This window comes from Nannobrachium achirus (genome assembly GCF_963921795.1).
Source record: "Nannobrachium achirus genome assembly, chromosome: 6".
Lineage (NCBI taxonomy): Eukaryota > Metazoa > Chordata > Actinopteri > Myctophiformes > Myctophidae > Nannobrachium > Nannobrachium achirus.
In genome coordinates, this window is record NC_137815.1 from 37,554,502 (window position 1) to 37,571,264 (window position 16,763).

General features: G+C 41.6%; 1 protein-coding gene across 1 annotated transcript in view; it reads left to right on the forward strand.

The window, feature by feature from the left end:
• Window positions 1-16,763, forward strand: part of loxl2a (lysyl oxidase-like 2a) — a gene marked incomplete at its 5' end in the record, with an annotated part of 39,595 nt that overhangs the window by 21,003 nt on the left and 1,829 nt on the right. Inside the window, 9 exons of the mRNA XM_080727516.1 lie at window positions 691-907; window positions 3,548-3,731; window positions 7,363-7,514; window positions 7,675-7,842; window positions 12,559-12,724; window positions 13,922-14,162; window positions 14,948-15,063; window positions 15,291-15,427; window positions 16,047-16,158. Coding sequence (XP_080583642.1) covers window positions 691-907; window positions 3,548-3,731; window positions 7,363-7,514; window positions 7,675-7,842; window positions 12,559-12,724; window positions 13,922-14,162; window positions 14,948-15,063; window positions 15,291-15,427; window positions 16,047-16,158 — 1,493 coding nt within the window. The remainder of the gene's footprint in view (window positions 1-690; window positions 908-3,547; window positions 3,732-7,362; window positions 7,515-7,674; window positions 7,843-12,558; window positions 12,725-13,921; window positions 14,163-14,947; window positions 15,064-15,290; window positions 15,428-16,046; window positions 16,159-16,763) is intronic.

Below are 16,763 nucleotides of genomic sequence, written 5' to 3' on the forward strand. Positions count from 1 at the left end.
TGAATTCAGTGGCGTGTCATTTCTGGATAATGACCGCTCCGCTCAATAACAGGCCGCTGTCTAATCAAAGGCTCAGAGCACCTGTCTGTGCTGCTTGAATTTTATGCTGTATCCAAAATGACAGCCATGATGTAAACAAACACACTATGTCATTTACAACTAAACGTTGCCCTCAAGAATGTTTTTGAAGACATTTGAAGTGAGAAATAGACGACGCACTGCAGTAACCGAAAATGTATTCTATTTGATCAACACTTCCTTGTTTTCCGAGGCGAGCGTGTTGCACTGAGCGGATGGCCAGTGCAACACTTATGGAATACTTTCATTACCGTAAGCAAGGAAATACTTAGTCACTTTTGGGTCAATTTATGTATTCATTTATAGTAGCCGTGTAATAAGCAGGATAATTACCTCTGCACAGGTTGTTGTTTAAAAATAACCCCCTTCAGGAGGATTAAACACCTTGACTTCCTCTCTGTGTTTAATCATCCTGTCAGGGTTATTATTCAACAACAACCTGTGCAGAGATAATTATCCCTTGCTTAGTTATATGCATTGCTCCTGAGCAAATTGAACATGGATCAACAGAGGCTGTATCCCTGGTTTAGCCAGGTTAGTTTAATTTCCTCAGACCACTTACAGTTGTTGTTTCTATCATTAACTCCATGCGCCATGGTTTCTCTCTCTCAGGTTGCTGGCCAAGCGTCGTAAGAAGAACTACTGGGGTTTCTCTGTCAACTGTACCGGCAACGAGGCTGACCTGTCCGACTGCAAGCTGGGCAGAGAGATAGTGCTGAAGGGCAACAGCACCTGCGAGCAGGGCATGCCAGTGGTGGTGAGCTGTGTGCCTGGACGGGCTTTCGCTCCCAGCGTCAGCGCTGGCTTCAGGAAGGCCTACAGGGTCGAGGTAATTAAGCACACATTTTGCTAACTAACGCTGCTTGTCTGGTTGACTCCCAAAACATTTGTTTTATTTACATTTAGACGATTGGCTCAAGTCCAGTGTTTGGCTGAGATGGAGTTTTGTGTTGTAGGAAGTTGAGCTCAACAATTACCAAACCAAACTACTGATGATGTCACTGGTAGGCAGGTTTCTGAACTGTCCAAAGCCCTACTCTGTGTTGTGTTTATTTATATTTATTTATTTGCTTATACGTAAAATGTTCTCAAAATAAACTTTAATCAATTCAAGTTTTTCAAATAGATTTCAAGATTTAGCCCTTTTTTATTTATTTATTTATTTTTCTAAGTCAAAACATGGTCAATCAGTGGTCTAGGACTCACAAATTGGGATCACCATCAGGGCCAAAAGATCTGTCATCGGTCAGGCTTTAGTAGGAAGTGTACACAGTAAAATCCTTAGTGCTAATTTAACAAATGGTGTTAACATAACAACTGGGGCCCAGGTGTCATTTTCTACACTCCGGATCCACTTGGTTCCAGTTGTATACTCTCGGAATGTGTGATTAGTGTACAGCAAATGTACTCCAGGCAGTAACCACTAATCTTGTAAGTAAGTGTGCGACAGTTTAACTGATTAGAACAAGAGCTAGAATGGCTTTTTCAGCATGAGAAATAAGGCAGTGTACACTTAGTACAGTATGAACATTAAGAAGTGAAGTAATGCATCACACTGAACACACACTGAAACCTATACAAGTACAACAGAGCCTCGAACGCATAATATATATTTATTTTAATTTTTTTAAGATTTAGTTTTTTGGGCTTTTATGTATTTGATACAACAGTAGACTGACAGGAAATGGGGGGAGAGATGGGGAGTGACATGCGGCAAAGGTCGTCCGGATTGGCAATCGAACCGACGACGCCGTCAGGCATCAATGCCTACAGTATGTGCCAATGCCTATGTGGTATGCGCCTGGACCAGTGGGCCAGCGGGCGCCCCATAAAACATTTTCTATAATAAATCTGTTTTATATTTGAAATTAAATTTACATAATATATTCTTCAAGGACAAACCAATGTGGAAGAGGTCTCTTCTACCGGGAGAGAAAAAATGGAAATAATGAATAAATTGTACATTCCTGACATGTGAGTGGTATAATATTGAGTTGAATTGTGAATTTATGGCGCCAGATGGCTGGAATGAGTCTTGGGCATTTGAGGTTAGACACTGCAGCTGTTAGTGTCATTTAACGAAGCGGTTCAGTCTGTTTCTCACTTCTAGTGTAAAGCTGTATTTATTTACTTTAGAATCACAATCTGTAAACAACCAACAGTAGCTAGACCACATTCACATGGTGGCCATTGGTGTTAAGTCATACTCGGTTTGGGGGGATCCGACCCAACCCTACTCTATTATAATGTAGCCCTATTATATAACGTTTCCAAAGTGTTAATTGGGCTTCTCAAAGCTAGCCATCTGGAAAAAGTTGAACGTGTGTGAGCACTAAACATCAGAGACATCCAGCTGTTAATGCACAGTCTCTGTATTCTTTCTTTGTGTAAAACTTCATTGAAGATATCCAGTGGAGGACAAAGTATTCGACCACCACAGTACTTGAGTTAAACCAGGGGTCTTCAACGTTTTCAGGCCAAGGACCCCTTAGTTGAGAGAGAGAGATGAGGCAGGGACCCCCACAACCTTTTCATAGATTCCATATAGTTTCATCGTTTGACAGCACAATCATCAGTGTATTTCGGATTCATGTCAATTTGTTTTCAGATATTTAACCGCTTGAGCCGTCATTACCTAATAAATGTGACCTTTTACTCTGTACTTAGTCTACTCTTTTCCCCCTCTACACCAAACCTGTTTGCCGAAAATAGCCGATCTACAAGCTCACAACGCCTCGCAGCGTGAGGCGTTGTGAGCGTTGTAGATCTGCTATTTTTGGCTACAGTTCTCAGAATATGTCACTAGGTTTCAAGTTGTTAATATAAAAAGGATTGGAAGATTTGGAGGACCCCCTGTAGTAACTCTGAGGACCCCCTAGGGGTCCCGGACCGCCTGTTGAAGACCCCTGAGTTAAAGTACATGTTCACAACGCCCTGAGTTAAAGTACATGTTCACAACGCCTCGCGTTGCGAGGCGTTGTGAACATGTAGATCGGCTATTTTCACAATTTCTGCCTCTAATATTTGTCAATTTTGCCAAAGTTTAATTTGTCATTAAAAGTCCTTGGGGTGTACAGATATCTGCTTAAACTTTATGTTCGTTTGTTTACTGTTGAGTGAGAAAACAATGTTGCACATTAAGTTAATCATCTGGGGGTCCCGACCCACAGGTTGAGAACCACTGCCATAGGGAACCACTGCTGTTTATCAAATTACTGGCTTTAAAATATATCCATGAATTCAAGTATCGATAGTCTCTTTGGTCTTTGAAATCTAGTGGTGTGAAAGTCACAAGTATCCAAAAATACAAATACTCAAGTAAAGTACAGATACTAAAATGTTTTACTTAAGTACAGTACTCAAGTAAAAGTATTTCATTGCTGTCCACCACTGAATATATCAAAGATGTTGCTCTCTTTGCAATAAGTTTTCCCTGATCACCTTCTGCTTCGTTGTGTTGTTCCCATAGCAACCCCTGGTGCGTCTAAGAGGCGGAGCTATGATAGGGGAGGGGCGTGTGGAGGTGCTGAGGAACGGCGAGTGGGGGACCGTGTGCGATGACAACTGGAACACCCATGCCGCCACCGTTGTGTGTCGAGAGCTGGGCTTTGGCAGCGCCAAGGAGGCTCTTACCGGCGCCGGACTGGGCCAAGGTACACCATCAATCAAACTTAGGATACTGTGGATTTATCGTTTTGTCTTCTTTTTTATTCCTTCTTTTTTTACTTCCCTTCTGGATCTGCTATTTTCGATTAATCTAAAAAGTGCAGACAGCTAAGTAAAGAATTGATAGTTGCAGGCAGCCCTAATATCTGGGAATCCACATATTATTTCAATATCATGGAGCATGGGAACCATATGTTGATTACTAGCTTTGAATGACATCCCACGTTCAAAGCCGCGTATCAGTAGTACATCATTCAGCACCACTTGAAAGAAGCTTTAGTAGAAATCATTGCCACCTGTGAAAATGAAACGTGAGGGTTGAAACGGAGGCATGCACATCCTGCTTATCTAAAACACTGTCCAGCGTCTGCACTGTGTGGGAACCCCTATGGATCAGCACATGTTAAAGTGCTAGTTTAATCGCTCCAGACCAAAATCAGCACATAATGGCTCAATGGCTGCTCTGACTGGTTTGTTTTGTTTTATATGGCATTCAAGTTCAAACAATAAACGTACACATCAAATAATGAAATACTTAGCAGCAATAGCCTAAGAAAATAATGCCTGCATAAACCATTAAGCTGGTATCAACCTCCATGTTGCTACCAGCTGTGTTGCATGTGCACAACATAAAACTCACTGAACCTTACTTCTAATGGAGTTCATAGAAAAGTTAAAAATGAATACAGAAAGACAAACACGATGACGTGAGAAACTACTTGCACATCAGATTTAAAAAAAAATTAAAACAGAATAAAATAATAAAATACTAGGATTAATACAACTATTTATTATTCCATAAATGGGTGATTTTGGTCTCTTTATACATTTAAACTGGAAACTTTGAGGTATGTATAGAATAGCACATTCGTCTTAATACCTTTAACAGGAACCTTATTCAGGGTAATGTAATCCACCACAAAGTAGCATAATAATGGTTCATACAGTAACGTCTCTCACGTTATGCTCTGCAGAAGAGTGAGGAAATTGTACCCAAAAAGAACATACCGTACTCTTTCATAGGTTGCTGTAGAAGAATACTGAAAGGCTATTCCAGAAAAAGTTATTTCCATGACCTGACCTCTGGTTCCTTCCAAGCCCTGCCCACGCCGACTGTTGGACTGACTGAGCATGTTTGTTTTCAGAAGTCATACCAAAGGCCCAAAGCAGACAACTGTCAATAATAAGTTATGATAGTCGGGGTGGATTCCAGGATTACTGTAGAAGGCAACTCTGAGATCTTTCTGTTCTTCTCTTGGCTCAAATTAGTTTATCTTTTTTAAGATATTTGTTTTGGCTTTTTCTGCCTTTATTGATGGATCACAGTAGACTGACAGGAAACGGGGAGAGAGAGAGAAGGGGAGTGACACGCAGCAAAGGTCGTCGGGTTCGGGAGTCGAACCTGCGACACGCCGCCAGGCTGCCTACTAGGTGCCTGGACTGCTACGCCAGCGGTCCAGGCCTCAAATTAGTTTAAAAAGATTATATTGCGCCATTACACTTTATATGTACTTGAAAAAACTGACTAGGGATTTTGTGCCAACATTTCCTCCAATATCTGCATTTTACTTGTTTTCAGTGTATAGTGTTTTATAAATCGGTTTGGACACATTTGAACACACACTTGGCCTATATGTTGTAACATTGCTAGAAGTATTCTTTCTATTACTAGAAACCTTGGATTATATCATAATTAGATTTCATGCAGGGAGTTTAAAGGCACATGGAGTGCCTGTATCATTCGAGCCAAATTTCTCCTCTGTGATTCGTTTCAGTTATGTATTTTCTCCATTGGCCATCAGCCTTTCTAAATATGGTCGCTGTCAGGTGGAAACCTGGTATATCCAAAAGCTTTTCAGGAAATGGTCAAAATATGGATTCAATGGATCCAATGTACTGTATGTATTATTTAGTCACTAGTTCTTGTTAATGTTTTCATTTGATTCAACATTTATAAAAACCCAAACATTTACGAAAAAGTAGAAATATGGAGATACAATGTTTCTGCCTGACAGTGACGATAGTAGCTATAGTTCCAGTGCTAACATCACCAGAGAGATTCATGTGCAATCTAACGGAGGACAACCCAGCAGGGATGCAGCAGTCAGACTTGTTATTCTGGAAAATCCATTACTTTCAAATGAATTTTACTGTAAAAGGTGAAAAAAAAGCAGGGGGAAAAAAAGAAGAAAACGTTTACTGTTCCCTAGCCTCTCGTTTTCATTTGTCAGAGATGGCTGCTTATTTGCTTACATGATACTGGGAACAGGAAATCTTACATCTCTCTTTGGACCAGTACATGGTCCCCCAACATAAAAACACACACACACACACACACACACACACACACGCACACGCACACGCGCACGCACGCACGCACGCACGCACGCACGCACACACGCACGCACACACGCACGCACACCCCTTGGGAGTGTTTGAAAGTTGCTGGAATTTACAAAGACAGATTATTATTTTTTTAAAGCTCCAAGACACTCATCTTTTTCTTCTGTCATATGCACATAGATGGAATAAATCCATATTTTGGGGGGTTTGAAGCTGACCCGACTCTATTCTAATTCGTACAGTAATAATATTAATAGCCACCTTCCTGTGTAAAAATAGTGGCAGCCAGTGGCTGTTTAACAAAACTGTGACAATCTAAAGTTAAAGGCCCTTTCCCACAGGGCACGAATAAAGATAACGATAAAACATATCGTTTTCAATTGAAGTGGATGGTAGCGTCCAGTCCACACCACAACGACAAAGCCGCCATAACTGATGTGAACGCCGACATTATCGTTATCTTTAACGCCCAGTGTGAAAGGGCCTTAAGAGTTATAAACGGTCTCCCCAGTAGCATATATTGCTGACCAACAAGGGGGGGGGAAAAAATCCTGAAACCAAAGCATTTTTTTCCTGTTTTTCCCCCAGCAGGGTTGGACTTAGTGTTTATGTATACAGTACTTATGTACCTGTTCCACCAACGATCACCTGTCCAGAGAGCCATTTGATCCACGCAGAGCTTCCTTCCTTCAAATCTAAGAGTTGTTTTTCTTTGCAGGGGTGTCGCACCAAATTCTGGGCCCTGGGTACAAGGATTCACTGCTGGCCCCCCATGAATGTTCTTCATAGGGGGAGGGGTTTAACCCATTTAGACAGGGAACGCATTATTTTGTGCTTTAACTATTGAAAAATAGCAGATATACAAGCTCACATACAAACTCACAGCTCGCAGCGCGGCACTCAGTAGATCTGCTATTTTTGAAAAAGCTTGAAATATTTGAATATTTCAAGTCCTTCTAAGGTTTTTTGAAAACCCTATGTTTCCATGTAAGTGGTACTCAAACTTTTTCGTGTGAAGGACCCCCGAAATGATATGTATTTGTCCACGGACCCCCATCTGAAAATATTTAGTTCCAGGGACCCCCCCAGAAGCAAAATTTGAGTTAAATGTTTGCTTAAAAAAATACATATATTCAAAGATTTGCACACATTTTCACGACTTTCTTTTTTTCAATAGCTAAAGTATAAAATAATTCCAGGCCCCTCCACCTTGGGCCTTAGTAACTCAGTCCCACTTTTCCACCCCTTGTGACGCCCCTGTTTGTTTGTCCACAGGGATCGGGCCTGTGCACATGAACGAGGTGCAGTGCTCTGGGTTCGAGAAGTCCCTGACTGAGTGCCACTTCAACCGTGAGGCGCTGGGCTGCAGCCACGAGGAAGATGCTGCGGTCAGGTGTAACATTCCAGCCATGGGCTTCCACAACAGAGTGAGTCTTTCAACAGCAGATCGGATTCAAATATTTTTCACTTTTTTGCAAAACTGTCTTTCAAACGTGACTAAATCAGTATTTTAAGTGCTCTTGTATTGTGTGTTGTTGTTATTCTCACCATGACTGGGGCATGCCTCTTTTCTCCCTCTGCTTTTAGTTGCGTATGGTCGGTGGTCGTAATCCCTATGAGGGCCGTGTGGAGGTCCTGGCTGAGAGGAACGGCTCACTGGTGTGGGGCACGGTGTGCAGTGACAGCTGGGGGACCATGGAGGCCATGGTGGTGTGCAGACAACTGGGCCTTGGATTTGCCAGCAACGCTTTCCAGGTAAACATGTCTGAAACTATTGCTGTCTGTCAGTCTGGGCCCCATGGTTCAGCCAATGCATTTTAGCCACTTAAACCCTATGAATGGTAAATGGTGGATTTATATAGCACCGTTAGCCAAGCTACTTTACAATGAATTGCACCGTTAGCCAAGGTACTTTACAATGATTGTGCATTACATTCACCCATTCACACACACATTCATACACCGTTGGCGGAGGAAACCATGCAAAGGCACCAACCTGCTCATCAGGAGCAATTAGGGGCTCAGCATCTTACTCAAGGACACCTCGACAGTAACTCTGGGGGAGCCCGGAATCGAACTGGAAACCTTTCGGTTGCCAAGTGGCCACTCTACCCCTTAGCCACTGTATATGCTTCCTACGTTTTCCCACTATATACTCTTTTCCTGAAAATAGCTGAGCTTGTAGCTCTGCTAATGTTGCTAAACGGGTTCATGTGGTTAATGCTCATTATTCCATGGCCACAGAGAATACTAATTTCTGAATGGCTGAAGAATGTTGAAGGTGATTTTGTCTTTGAAAGAGGAAATTACTCTTGTTCTAACCTCCGATTTGTTTGTCTTTGGAGTACATTTAGCTTCACATGGGGATGAGACGTAGTGTACTTCATGTAACCTGTTGGAAATAAATCTTCCAGTCAGAACATTTTCAAGTTCCTCATTACTGGGTCCGACTTGTTACTGTAGCTACATCAAAGAGGTTTCTCTCCTTCCTAAAGGTAGAAGGCCAGGTCGTTACATTCAATATCTAGCTGTAATAATCCTATTTCCCTGTGTTCATAAGCAGGTTTTGTATGATTGATGACCACTTTGAAGTAAGATGAAATGCACTTGATTTTTGCAATATAGAATGAACTGGTCAAAAGGAAAGACACAGACATGCATGCACACATCTCAGTTCCTGAAAGGAGAAAATGTGTATGATTATGCTGTTAAATCATTCCCATTCCCTCTCCCAACCTTCCTTTTCATCCCACTTCAAAGTTAAACCCAGCAAATAGTTCAATGAGTGCAATTCATCCTTTGTCAGGTCCCACCTGTGGTCCCTCCCGCCCCTCTTCTGTGCCCATTGGTTGCTGTTTCCTAGGTTGGAAAGAATTCCTCTCTCTATCCAATGCATTACTATTGGAAAAAACAACAACAACATGTTTTTGCGATCTCAATTTATATTTGTATTCAATTATTATTTTAAACTTGGTCTTAGTAAAATGTTTATCAGCTCAGTGGTCTTGTGGTAGTGGTTAGAGTGTCCGCCCTGAGATTGGGCCATACCCGGCTGGGTCATACCAAAGACTCTAAAAATGTAAGTCTCAATATACTAGCGTCATGTACTTGTATAGGACGTCATGGCTGGGAGAAAAAGAAAAGAAAAAGGAGATAGGCTCCTGCCACATGCCACACTTTACTTACTTAGTAAAAATCACACTCGTGTGAACTGAGCGGTGGAGGCTGCGTGTGTGTGTGCGTGTGTGTGTGTGCGTGCACGTGTGTGTGAATGTGAGTGTGCCTGGCCTGAACAACAGCGCCCCTCCCTTAACGTGTGGTCAGAAAAGGTATTGCAGGCTACATACAGACAGACAGACACGCATACCCACACACGCGGCCACGTATAGGAGACGGTGTGACCGCCGCTCAAAAAGTAACATCTCAGTTGCAGTTTAGTGACCAGGTATAATAGTGCTTTTTTTCCTTTAAAAAAACTGTAGGCCTATATTTTTCACATGTTTATGGAACATAAAAAATAACCACTGCTATGCGGAAGGAGGCCGCTGATTGGTCAGTCAGGGACCAATAAGAAGGTTGACAACGGGTCAATTATATAGGTGAAATGCATTTTTAGTCACACTAGCAGCTGGGCTCTAAGGATGGCTGCCAGTCGGTCCATACACTCTGTCAATCCACCGCATTGGTCTCAAACGACACATGGCGACAACTTGGCTGGACTGCAATGGCATTTGCTGTGTGCCATCAATCATGCTCTGCAGAGGATGACCACTAACCTATGTTGGTGACGTCCCTGGACTGTCTTCTAGCGGCACACTTAGATTGACATTTCCACTTCACAAAAGATATGTTGAAATCGCCGGATTAAACTAGCTTTTTCATGCTCTCACCATATGAGTCACTGTATGACCTTTCATCTAGTGCCATCCTCAATTTCAACTTTGTACACAGGAAATCTCATAATCAAGATTGCAGGATGAAGCGCTCGGGTGGCATAGTTGTAAAAGTCAGATTTTACATTAAGCTGGACTGTTAGTATGTGATTATTATGTAACTATAAAAGCAGTTCCTGCTGAAACTGCGTGGACTCGCTGAAAACACGCACAAAGTATATTATCTACAGTAGAGAAAAGTTACACATCCCTCCTCACACAGACTTTCAATTCAGCTCAAGCCCAAGCAGTAATATATATGGTAAGACAGAATTCATTTCCCAGAGGAAACAGTTTTTTTTTCCTCCAAAAAACTCAAAAAGTAAAAGCAATAATATAATAACTGCATAAAGCTGAACAAGTTGAAGTTTGAACGATCGACACAATTATTAGTATACTTTGCCTGGAGAGAAAAAAAGGCTGTTATGTTACAAGTAATTGTATATGGATGTCAGGCCCTGTCACATCCGGCCCGGCATCCAGCACTGAATGGCGAGCATGGCCCTTACCGTGTTACCATAGTGATAACATGTTACCATGGTAACATAACATTGTTGTTTACAGAGTGTATGTACTGTGCAGCACATGTGTACATGTGAACGAGTTGGACTTGTGAGCTGCTGAAAGTGTACGTCAGCAGTGGATGCCATTAACTCTCACTCTAACAAGCTTGATCTTTATTGAATCCCAAGGGGGGAAAGTAAAAGTCAGTGTTAAAAAAAACATCAGAAACACAGCTACCGAACATGGAACGTGGAGCATGGCTGTAAACGCTATGACACAAGTGAACAGCATGCGTGTCGGCGGGGGGCTATGGGGGACACCGTCACTCTGTTTGAAGTTTAGAGGACCCTCTAACAGGGTCAGCCTCTGGCGGACATTACGAGGCAGCGTCATGGCTCTGCTTACGTTTTAGAGGATTCCTTCTTGTCATATGGTGAGAAGTTAGATGAAACTCCCCCTTAAGTGGTCATTACAGCCTTCTTTGTTGGGGGGCTGAAGTCAGGTTGGTAGGGATAGTTTGTTTCCTGTTTACGTTGTTTTGGCCGCTGGTGATATAAGTCTGGAAAGTATGTCTGAATCATGGAAGAAGTGCTTTGATAATGGGGGGAGTTTTTATGAGTGGAACTTGGACTGGAAGTGTTAGGATCTGTTTAGCTGAATAAGTGTGATTGGGGTTATTAAATGTCATTATGTGTCACATTTTCATCTAAATGCCCACTGACTTAGATGTCCAAATGTAAAATTTTCTACAGAATTGTTGTAATTGCCCGACATTTACTAATTTGCCTCAATTTGGCACCCTATGCCATTTTCTATGCCAAGTTAAACAGTCAGGTAGAATTGTTGGCACATACAATGGGTACCATTATGTGAGAGTTGTCATATGAACTGTAGATTCTAAGAATAATGGCTGGTTGTTATCATAGTAAGACTTGGAGTCATTACACTCAGCTCCCTGATGGTCTGAGCCGGGCTCTCTTTCCTGTCTGACTTGTAAGTACTCCTGCAGGCAAACCTAACCTCCAGATGGAAAACGTGACATCAAACTTAAACTATACAGCTGTATATCTAAACCCTCATGAAACCCACCAACAAGTACTCTCCCCGTGCACGTGCACTCGCTCACATAATGCAAGCCTTTTCTTTCCTGGTGTGCTCAGTTTAACTTGAGGTCTCGGGCAGCCTTGGACGATCCTGGAAAATATGACCTTCATTGGGGTTTTCCTGTGGTCTGAAAGATATTAGGAATCAGCCGAGTCAGGATAATGAGAGCAAAAGTGCACTGCTCTTTGTCTCTCTCTCTCCACCTCTGCCTTTTTCTGCTGGTTCGGACCTAAGATCACTGAAAGGGGCGGGGGAGGGGGGTTTCTACCTGAGAATTATCCAATTAATGAAAAATAATTTCCCAAAGTATTAAGATCAAGATAATATTAATCTGCTGGGTACTGGCTTGTTCCATATCTCAGTGGTCTATAAAGAAGAGAGGAACTAGCATGTTTTGTCACATTGTTGAAATGGTTCACTCTTATTGCATTCATTTGAACACATGGATGTCTACAGCAAACACAAAACAAATGTAATGTTTTTAAAGATGTTTTGGTGGCCTCCTAACTATTACACATAATATCATAGATTGAACTTTGGATTAGATGTATTTTGATTCTTTGACTTATGATTATGGTTGTGTATATTTATATGAACTCATCTGTATGGTTGTGCAAATGTATAATTATATGATCTCATATCTGTATAATTATACATTTATAAGTAGTTGTGTATGTTAGCTTTGGTCTGATAGCTCCCTCTTGTGTTCACCTGCAGCATAGCATCTGACACGTTTGAGTGTATGTATTTATCCATGTGGAGATATTAACTAGTAGCGCAAATACATTTACATACATTTATCAGATCCATATTTTGTATTTGTATTGTGATACATATTTTAAAGGCATGAGCCATATACATGCCTTTAAAATATGATTTATCTTGTCAACCCCATTTTGTCTGACCCATACATTGCATCTGTTCCTATTAGGAAACATGGTACTGGCAAGGAGATGCGTCAGCTGATGCAGTGGTGATGAGTGGGGTGAGGTGTTCAGGAACGGAGCTGACCCTGGACCAGTGTCTCCACCATGGGAAGCATCTGGACTGCCCCAGAGGAGGAGGGCGCTATTCTGCTGGTGTCTCCTGCACTCAGAGTAAGATAATTCATTATTATATGTTTACTGAAACAGGATCTCTAAAATGTATTACTCTGGATCAGTCTTATTCCCTATGTCTGTTTAAGTCTTTTCGTTGTATTCTGTTTTATTTAGTTTGACTGACTGATTGCTGCACTACCAGCATGTTTTGCACCCTTTTAATTATGTAAAATACACAGTTAATTATTATTAAAAATTGTCCCATATGAGTAAAGTCTGTTCAATTCTCTAAAATCATACCAGTAAGACGCCTCAGGGCGACAAGCGACCTCGTCCTAATGGGCGAGGTCGCACCATGTCTCGGCCATCTGGCCAGTGATGTATATCGATGACATGAGGGATCTCCATATAATATGGCATTAAAGGGATTCTGGGGAATACCCATATAATGGACTTTTACATATATGGAGATCCATGTGATGGTAGTCATCTCCACATATTGAGAGAGACACACACAGATGGGTGGTGGAAGTGGTTTGGTTCCAAATGTGGCACCGCACAGAGACAGACAAAGGCACAGACAAACAGACATAGTATTTACCATCAGGCCTGCTGTAAGGCCATCTAGATGGGTGGTGAAAGTGTTTTGTTCCATATAAGGGCATAAAAGGGATTTGTTCCCCCTGGCATTACAGGGATCTCTATAACAGGGCATCATCTGGGATACAATCCCTTTTATGCCCATATATGGAGATCAGTGATGTGGACATTAGGGATCTCCATATATGGGCATAAAAGGGATTTGTTCCTCTGGCATCACAAGGATCTCTCTAACAGGGCATCTTCTGGGATACAATCCCTTTTATGCCCATATATGGAGATCATAGTGTGGTTCTCCTAACAGGGCATCATCTGGGATACAATCCCTTTTATGCCCATGATGTCGTCTGTTTATGGAGATCTCTGCTCTGAGTATCTGACATCACCTGTGATGTCACAGTGATGTGTCAGGGGAACCACAGTGTCAGTCGTTACACGTATACATACATACGGACAAGCTGTGCCGGTTCTGACAGTAAACTGCGACCTATGGTCGCAATGAATAACTATGTCCCCAGGGTAGATGCGTTGGACTATTTTGAGATCTCTCAGAGTTGTAATTCAACTAACAGCAACATAGGTCCTCTCAGCGTTAAACTAACATTGAGTATTTTGCCGGCATGTTAGTTACAGACTCACTCTCTTCCCTACCAGCTGCTCCAGACCTGGTTCTGAATGCGCAGGTGGTGGAGCAGACTACTTACCTGGAGGACAGGCCTATGTACGCCCTGCAGTGTGCTCACGAGGAGGACTGCCTGTCCACCACCGCTGCCAAGGCTGATTCTACCTCCTACCGACGACTGCTGCGCTTTTCCTCGCAGATCCACAACAACGGTCTGTCAGACTTCAGGCCACGGGCAGCACACCACTCCTGGATCTGGCACGAATGCCACAGGTTAGACCACGATTCAAAACCTCCATTATACGGCATAGCATTTTTACAGTGTGGCTGAACACTCTTCCCAAAATCATCCCACGGGCCAAATTGGACCCCTTCGCGGACTGACAGTTTGACATGCCAGCATTATACCCACTACAATAAACTAGACTTCTCCACTGATTTACAGTATCAGTGATGTATTTAAGCACCATTTCCATTGGGTCAAAGCTCAAAGGAGACATACACCATAATTATCTGGTACAGTAGTGTAGCTTTGGCACTGAAGACTTCATTGTCAATTGTGCACATTTGTTCCCAAACTACACATGTAACTTAATAGTGAAATATTGGACAGTACTAGTCCATGCTGTTAAACTGTGGTTTAGCATGCCATAAGACACCTCAGCTTTCCCTAAAAGATAATCCATATTAAACTATTGTTTTGTTGTTGCTGTAAACATTCAACCACATTGCTTGTTGGCATGTTTTGTATGCCATCCATGGTTTATACTTCCCCCTTGTGGTCAAAATCTGGTCTGCATCAGTAGCCCCACCCCAGCCATAACCAAAACTGGGGTATATTTTGTTTGAATTTGTGTATTGATCAACTACCTTCAAAATGTTCAGGGTGAAAATATTGTTGTCTCACTGAATACTTTACAACCATATCATTAATATCAATAAGATTAATGGTTATGGTATATCTGACAAGACAAAATATAACTGCAGCAGTAAGGCTCACAATGCTGTGTTGATATTTTAATATAATTTGTATTATTCTTTCTGTCTGCCATATTCAGGCATTACCACAGTATGGAGGTGTTCACCCACTACGACTTGATGAGTCTGAATGGCACCAAAGTGGCAGAGGGACACAAAGCCAGCTTCTGTTTGGAAGACACGGCATGTGATGAGGGTAAATACAAACATTGTTAATCTATTCATATAATCTGGTTCTTTACTAAATACTGAATTGGAACTAGATTAGAATAACCCATAATACAGCTAAATAGTTATTGGAAATGTATGACAATGTCTGTCCTTGTAAAAACATACAGTAGGTTGGATAAACTAAAGTTAGATTTGATTAAACGGTTTGATGACACATTGTTGATATTGATGATACGTTGTGTCTGCTGACAGGTATTCAGAAGAGGTACGAATGTGCCAACTTTGGGGCACAGGGCATCACGGTTGGATGCTGGGACACTTACAGACATGACATAGACTGTCAGTGGATCGACGTCACAGATGTCACACCTGGGGACTACATATTCCAGGTACCTACCTGCCTCTGCTTTTGTTGTTCGCTCTTAAGGGTGCCCTCACACCAAAATACCTATGAGAGTGGAATCCGCGTTCCGCCAATGCATTTCAATAAGGGAGCGTTTTTTGCAGAAATCCTCTGCTGGCATGAAACCGCTTCACTCTCATTGAAATGCATTGGCGGAACGCGGATTCCACTCTCATAGGTACTTTGGTGTGAGGGCACCCTTAGACAGTGGTGGAAAAGGTACTCACATCTATTACTTAAGTAAAAGTATATATACTGCAATATACATTTTGGCATCAACATGTACTTAAAAGTAAAAGTACAAAATGTTTGAAAATAGACGATCTACAAGCTAGGTATAAATAGGGCTAAAGTGGTTAATGTATGTTTTGCGATATTAAAATGTATATCTGCAAAGTAACTAAAGTTTTCAAATAAATGTAGTGGAGTAAAAGTACAATATTTCAATCAGAGATGTAATGGAGTAGAAGTATTGGAAATTGGAAATATTCACGTACAGTAGTACGTATACCTGTAAATGTACTTAGTTAACTTGTATTGTATTAAGAACACTTAATGGTGTATACTTTATTTTTATGACCAAGACCTACTGTCTGCTCTTCTAGGTTGTAATTAATCCAAACTATGAGGTAGCAGAATCAGATTACAGCAACAACGTTATGAAGTGCCGCAGCCGATATGATGGACATCGGATATGGACATACAACTGTCATATAGGTAAGAAAGACCCTTGGATGTCTTAAGATAAGATACTCATATACTGTATGTACTTCAAAGCCTAAATGAGTCCAACTCTGATATCATGCACCCCAATATACTGTATATAGTCGGGGACCCAGTCCTCAAAATGGGAGGGGACCTGTGATTTTCTGCCGTACTTTTTATTTCTGTTTTATCTATTAGTTTGATCATTAAGGTCCACAGAATGAGAGGCCTGCTCTGCCGGAAACATCGCGAAAAAAAGTTATGGCCATTTGTATATTCACTGTCCCATTGACTCCACTAGAAATATTAAGAAAATAAAAAACATCTGCTTTAATTAGCATGTGAGGGGTCAAATTAGGGGTTCTTCATGATTCTGAATCCATTGCAAGCATTTGTTTTGCATAAAAAACATTGCTTGGGTTACTTTTCGGCAGCCCAAAACTGTGAAAAGTGGAAAAAAAGTGATGACTCATCACTTTTGACTGTTTTGGGGGGTTGATATCTTGCCCAAGGAATGTTTTTCATGCAAAACAAATGCTTGCAATGGATTCAGAATCATGAAGAATCCCTAATTTGACCCCTCACATGCTAATTAAAGCAGACTTTTTTTCTTTTTT